At 44.3% G+C, this 7332-nt stretch overlaps 1 protein-coding gene across 1 annotated transcript; it reads right to left on the minus strand.

Moving 5' to 3' along the window:
* Nucleotides 1–6087: 6087 nt before the first annotated feature.
* Nucleotides 6088–7118, minus strand: LOC147616569 (uncharacterized). The gene is made up of 2 exons (XM_086777115.1): nucleotides 6497–7118; nucleotides 6088–6411 (listed from the first exon to the last, which is right to left on the minus strand). The coding sequence occupies exons 1-2, from the start codon at nucleotides 6952–6954 to the stop codon at nucleotides 6267–6269; spliced, it is 603 nt and encodes a 200-aa protein (XP_086633241.1). The 5' UTR covers nucleotides 6955–7118; the 3' UTR covers nucleotides 6088–6266.
* Nucleotides 7119–7332: the final 214 nt, after the last annotated feature.

Here is a 7332-nt window from a genome sequence, read left to right on the forward strand (position 1 = left end):
GCATTTTGTAGCTTTGGGAAGGCTGCATGGAGAAGAAGATGTTAGAAAATAAACTTCTGAGTGTGTGTGTCCATCCCTTTTGTCTGTTCTTCGAAGCAAGCAACACGACTCTCTTGAAAAACCATCATATTTTTCTCCCATCAACCATCGTGCTCTAAGCATTGAGAAGCCTTATTTTTTGTCTGCTTCTTTCTTTTCATCTCAACCAATACTGCCTCCTCCACCTCAGACAACTCCTTGTTATCAAGGTAGGTGGTGCTGAGATGTGAGGCTCTTGTAAATTGTCAAAGTGTCTTGTAATTTCTATATCTTCAAAGTTTCCTAGCAACATTACAAAAACATATATTGGTTCGATGCAGACCTATTATTTAATAGCAAACAAGTATTGAAAAGGAAAAAAGAATGGAAGTTCTTACAAGCAATATACAATTGTAGCTACCCATCCAAGGCATCCATGCTTGCTTTGGGTTGAGAAACATGTAGGTGTCCTTCACATGCATCCATGCCTAGTTAAAAATCTCTCCTTATATAGCGACCCTTCAAAAGCATTCATTGTTGCTTAAGCCTTGTTTTATTAAGAATTTCCTAATACAAAAATAGTAGCACACATTAAGGAACATACAAAATCCAAAAGCTAGAGAGAAACCTTGGAGAGAGAGGGGAAGAGCGAGAGGATAAGAGCTTACAAATTAGGAAGCTCATAGAAAAGAGCTTAAACACAGAGAGAGAGAGAGAGAGAGAGAGAGAGAGAGGGAGAGAGAGAGTAGAGCTCACCAATGCCATGAACTTTGCGGGGCTTATGTAATGCACGGGAAAGAATGTGGCCAGTGTAACACACATCCAAATAGGTGCAAGTGATGCAGTACCTAATTTGCCCAAGTATGTTTGCATATGGAAAGTTATGCATGAAGCTCCTATCTACATGAGTGTAGGGTAGATCTTCAAGAGCAAGTTTGGCATTGGTAACCATGGGAATGAGGACATAAGATGAATGTGACATGTTGGCATGAGCTAAGATCTCTTCAATGTACTTCTCTTGTGTGAGAGAGATGAAGCTACCATGAGGGCCACGGATTACTTGGATACTAAGGAAATATTCCATGGGTCCATTATCCGTGATGGGAAATTTGCATTGGAACATGCTCTTGGTTAAATGCATCATGTAATCATTTGAGGAGAGAATGGGAATCATACAGACCTACAAGTGCCCAACCTTGACTATATTGATGCAAGATGTAAAGATTGTGATCATTGTGATAAGCCTTTGCCAGCCCCATGAGAGAAGTGCATCATGCATTCTACGATACCACTATAGTTTTGCCTTGTGGTGGAGGAGAGATGCCATCATCATGGAGACTAGGGGTAATGGCTTGGGATGTTTGAGCTAGGTGTGGGTGAAGAAGAGGGAGACATTGAGGAAGAGAGGTAGATAGGGCGATCCACAGTGAACCCCAGTGGAAGAGAGTGAGAGAAGGGCAGCGTGGCCTGAGAGGAAGCACCAGGAGCTGAAGACAAAGGGCGAGCTACTGAGGCTGCCATGGTAGATTGCAGAGGGGAAGGACCAGGCTACTGAGGGCCAGGACATGATGGCGAGGGTGTGCTGCCATGGATGGAAGGAAGAACCGGCCTTGTATAGTAGGGTGAGGAGGTAGAAATAGGCTGAGCAGTGGCGCACTGGAGAGAGGAAGAAGTTGGTGTTGTGGCGCCATGCGCTGGATGGCGGCCAGTCGGTGCAAGTGAGGTTGTGGGTTGGCTGCCATGCAACAGGAGAGTGGGCACCTGGCTGGCTCCATGGCGGTTAGCAGAAGATGGCATAGAGAGTTGCTTTGCATGGCTGCCTAAGGAGTGCATGTGGTTAAAGGGTGCATGGCGCGGCTACTAAGAGACTTGTTGTGGCGCGCATGCACCTGGGCGGTTGGGGATGGTGGCCCAGTTGCCGCGTTGCCTGTCGAGGAGTGGTGGACGATGGAGGGTGGCGGCCGAAGTGGTGCATGGCCTGGCGAGTAGGTTTCGACTCCTATGGAGGATGGCGGCACAACAGCTAGATGGCATGGTGGAGAACTGATGGGGATGGTGGCGGGCGACCCAATTGTGATGTAGCCTGGTGAGAAGTAGCAAACGGAGGGTGATGACATGGTAGTATCAACCTTATAAAGGTTGGTTGGGATTCGTTGATTTTTCTTGCCTATGTGGGCAGGGCGGGGCGGGGCGGGGCGGGGCGGGGCGGGGCGGGGTGGGTAGGAGAGATGGCACTTGCTCCAATTGGGAGATCGATGAAGACAAGGCCATGACATGGAGAGGTGCCAATTGTGGGGAAGCCGTGTTGCTTGTGGGCTGAGAAGAGGAGGGGATCTCGAAGGAGGAAGGCAAGCTCGTGAGTGCTTTTTCGTTGAAGATGATGGAGCAGCTAAAGGTGAAGAGATGCTCCTTGGGATGATGAAGCCGATAAGCTTTGTGGCCGAAGCGATCACCGTAGCCTACGAAAATGGCTTTCGAGGCATTTGCTGCAAACTTGGCTTGATGGCGAGTGTGGAGAGGATATGCAGGATGCCAAAAATACGAAGATGAGCGAGATTTAGTGCATGTCCATACCACAGTGCGTATGGTGTACTCCCATGGAGGGTAGAAGTTGCAGAACGATTTTGAAGATAACATGTGGTGGCGATGGCCTCTTCCCAGTATGCATGAGAGAGACGAGCCATGGCAAGCATTGAGCGGGCGGCCTCCACGAGTGTTCGATTCTTCCTCTCTACCACTCCATTTTATTGAGAATGATTAGGAATGGTAAATTCATGGTGGCGAATGCCATGTGCATGGCAATGTTCTTTGAAAACATTTGAAGTGTATTCACCACCGTTGTCTGATCTGAGAACTTTGATCTTTCTATCGTGTTGATTCTCCACCTGGTCTTGAAAAAATGTAAATTTTATAAAAGTAGATGATTTTTCTAAGGGAAAATAGACATATGTGTACCTTGTGAAATCATCTATGAATAAAAACATTTATTTGTTACATGTGAGAGAGGTGGTTTGCATGGGGCCACAAAGATCTATATAAATTAAGGCAAGGAGCTCAGAAGCTCTGGAGGTGGATTTTGGGAAAGGAAAGTGTTTGGCCTTGCCAACTACACATCCTTGACAAAATTGGATTGGGGTAATCTCCTTGGGAAGCCCAACTGCAAGCTTCTTGTGCTTCATTTTGATACAAGGCATGTGCTGAAATATGGCCAAGCCTATAATGCCATAGCAAGGTTTTCTCTTTTATAGGAGTATTGATAGTGGTAGAGAGGGCTTTTGCTGATGTAGAGGTATTACTAAGAGGGTAAAGCTTGCCATCTTTAGGGCATAATGAGGTGATTTTCTTGCCATGATTATCTATGGCTATAATATGGCATCTATCTTTTAGAAACTTGAACTCAAATGCCTTGATCAGTGAGCTCACTAATAGATATGAGATTTCTCTTTAGCCCTGAACATAGTCGACCTTCTTAACTAAGGTAGATTGGCCACCATTAGGGAAAGAGATGACCACTTCACCATAACCCTGGGCTTGTTGTAGTCTATCATCCCCTAAGCATACATCTAAGGGGTTGTGAAAAGAAGTAAAATTAGATAGCCATGAGAGATTAAAGGTCATATGATGGGTTGCACCAGTATCTAGATACCATATAGTAGAAGAAGGAGTTTTATGTGAGATACTGGTAGCAAAAAGGTGAAGAGGGTAATCATGAGAAGTAAGAGGGTTCTAGAATTAGGGATTAGAATCTTGATTACCTTCTTGAACCTCAGTGAAGTGAGCTCTTCCAAATGGCCTCTTATTGTGTGGTGATTGTTATTGTTGGAGAGTGCCCTTTGCTTTGTGCGGTCGTCCTTCTCTTCATGCCCATGACGGTGGCAATATGTGCATTGCACATTGGAGTAAGGGTTATTTTTAGCATGAAAATACTTGTGGTGTCCCTCCTTTGGATTAAAGTGATGAGGCCGCTGCGAGTGGTGAGAACTACTTTTGTGATGACCATGTTTATGAGCATGGATAGAAGTGACTACAGCCACTATTTTGATGTTGGGGTGGGATGTTTAATCCCTTCTTGTTGAATCTTTACCACCAAGGTTTGAAGCTTGAGCTCCGTTTTGTTGAAGCATGAGTTGTAATGAATGCCCTCCATGTTGATGGTAAGGGTGCTAGCAAGAACATTGATTGTAGAGTCTCTGGGGTTTCAAGACCAAAGAGAAGGGTTTCATCTAGAAGACCCTGCCAAGAATCCAAGAACTTGGTAGTTGTGTGACCTCCTTGCATGTTGAAGTTGACAAGTCTCTTCACTATAGACACTTGACAAATCAAGTGAGTGTGTAGATAGCAATCTTTGAAGAATTACCATATTTCTTGTGAGAGGACTTTCAGCTTTTCGCCATTTTCACTCGCCGATCTCCATAGTGAAGAATGATCTTGATCTGTGCCGTGATGTCTTGTTGCTTCCAAAGCTTGAGTGCTTTGGGTTTCTCCTCAGTGGGTTTGCCACCATCAGCCTTGATGTACTTCCATAATTGGAGTTTCTTGAGATATAGCTTCATTCTTAGCTTCCATACGAAGTAGTTGTTGCCATTGAGCTTGTCAATGGAGAAAAACCTTGGCTTGGTTGTTACAGTGGAAGATGAGACTACCTCCATGATACTTGATTGAAGGAGAAGGAGCTTAAGCTTGGAGGTAGAGAGGAGTAAAGCTAAGATTCAGATCTCAAGATGAAAGAGGCTTGTGGATGGCTATGGAGTTCTCAAAGCTCTGATACCATGTGAGAACTGTGAGGTTTGGTGAGAAGAATGTGTGGAGTGGACACAAAGAGAGAGAGAGAGAGATAGAGAGAGAGAGATACATATAGAGAGAGAGAGAAAGAGAGACGTGTATGTGTAACACCTTACAAGATTGATTGTATTTCCAAATGATTCCAAATGACAAGAGAGTCTCTCTTTATACAAACTAAGGTCACTACAAATAGTAGTGGCCGTTTGGCAAGAGTTGTTACATTTGAAATATAGTAGCAATATGCTTTCCTAAACTATAGGAAAGCATCTTCCTACAAATAAGGAGAACAAATCTATTCTAAGCATAAGTTTACTCAAATGGACAGCTCACATCTTAGCCAGTTAACAGTATGCTCACCTCCTAGCCTCACTCATGAAGATCAAGGCCTTAATCACAATTGAAAGCTATACATTCTTATGCTCACCTCCTAGCCTCACTCATGAAGATCAAGGCCTTAATCACAATTGAAAGCTATACATTCTTGACTCCTTTATACATTGCAAGACCTTGATCATTCAAGCTAAAGGCCAATTATAGCCTAATGCATGACGTTCTCGCCTTGGCTGATCCATTCTAAAAAATGCTTGATCGTGGAGATGCAATGATGTGCAGAGGAGGTGGACCAAAATGTGTGAATAGTTTAATTAGATGACAATAATAACTGTTGAGCTAAATTAAGTATTTTCGTTTGCATTTTCTTTAGAAGTTCTTCCGATTTACGTTTTGTTTAATTTTAAACTGCTTTAAGTAATTCGTCAAAATGGACATTCGCATCAAAGGTGCTTTTACAATCGTAGGGCATTGCAAGCCTCCAAACCTGCATGTGCATACACATAAGAGAAATATGGATTAATGTTACTCTGAAAGGGGAGATTCATACTAATCAATGGCGTAGTGGTATGACTAATTTTGGTTCATTAGTGAGAGGTCTTGAGTTTGAGTCATGGCCTCATATGTGCAAATACAGTGCAATGGCACACTAAATCAGTGTACCGTTGCACACTAATCCTTTTGTAAAGGATTAGTACACAATGGTATTAAATTGCTTTTATGATTAGTGACGAATCATAATTTCAAAATTTGAGAGAAATCAATACATTTTGAGCAGGATTGAGTCGTGCTAAATGCAATCAGAATCAATTCATACGCAACATCTTCGCAAAAATCCATCATAATTTACAAAGAAAGGCTTTCCATAATGTACACTCTAATTAACCTCTAATTGATAATTAACCTTGCAAAGAGCACATGAATTAATGCAATCAGAATCAATTTATACGCAGTAGCTTCGTAAAATTCCATCATAATTTACAAAGAAAGGCGTTACATAAGCATTCTATGCTGACTTAATAATGACAATGTACACTCTAATTAACCTTGCAAAGAACACAAGGATTGAAGAGAGGGGAACCCTAACGATAATTAACTTAGAAAACATGAGAGATCAAATAAATGCTTGCTTTCTTTCAATCGTCTTTTACGTAGTAGGCGTAGATTGTGGAGTAGGGAGTTGCGTGCAAATCTCCGACTTGTGCGCCGTCAGAGCTCGAAGGAGGCAGGCCGCCGCTGGTTTCAACTCTCTGCAGGTAAGTGACGGCGCCGAGAAGCTCCCTGAAGAATACACACACAAAGCTTAGAAGCACTAAATCAGTTTAAGCGTTTGATTAACGCATTGATGAAGAGTACATAATCTTACGGGCTTCCACTCTCGCTGGTGGCTTCGAAGAGGTTCCAGTTGATGCTGTTAGGGTCTACGGGAACGGTCTCGAGGACTTTGGCTGTGACGAGACTGGTGCTCGGGATGAAGGTTTCCCACGACGGCTGGCCGCCGCCGGCGTCTGGGTGTGGTAGGAAGAAGTGTTGGGCGACCACGGGCCCGCCCTTGGAGGCCTCGTGCATGGTGTAGTAGAGATTGGCGGTGGCGTTATAGAGGACCCAGGCGGAGCCGTTGAAGGAGTAGTGCTGGAGGCCGACGGCGTAGTAGGCCACCTGCAGCTTCTGTCCGGCAGGCACCTGGATGGCCGCCGGTATGGAAACGTTTGCCAGCAGCAGACTACTGCAGTTGGTGGCCCGGGACGCCCTGGCTGGCATCAGGAGCGAGAGGCACGCAACCAAGCTGGTGCAAAGCAGCCGTAGTTTCTGCGCTGGCACCATCTTATTGGCTGTATTGCAAGCTCGATCAGCGTATCGAATGGGGTGAAGCGTATCAGCTACGCTTGATGATCGGGAGCGTATCAGCTACGCTTATAAGCTGATCAAAGACTCTTTGCTCTCTTAATATATGGTAGATTGATGACCCTGATGCCCTTCTTTTTGTTTATAAGCTGATAGCTGATCCCATTCGAGCTTATAAGGTAGATGACCCTGATGCCTTCTCTTTTAAAATAAGCTGATAGCTCCATTGCACCCATTAGAGCTTTTGAACTGGTCAGCTTGCTTGCTGAGGATTCCTACACGTCTCGAGAACGACTTTGCTTTTGTGGAGAGAACGCTTCAAACCTTGACCAGGACACCATGTAACCACCTTTTTAT

Source organism: Cibotium barometz, chromosome 38, assembly GCF_041138505.1.
Source record: "Cibotium barometz isolate CiBa-2024 chromosome 38, ASM4113850v1, whole genome shotgun sequence".
NCBI lineage: Eukaryota > Viridiplantae > Streptophyta > Polypodiopsida > Cyatheales > Cibotiaceae > Cibotium > Cibotium barometz.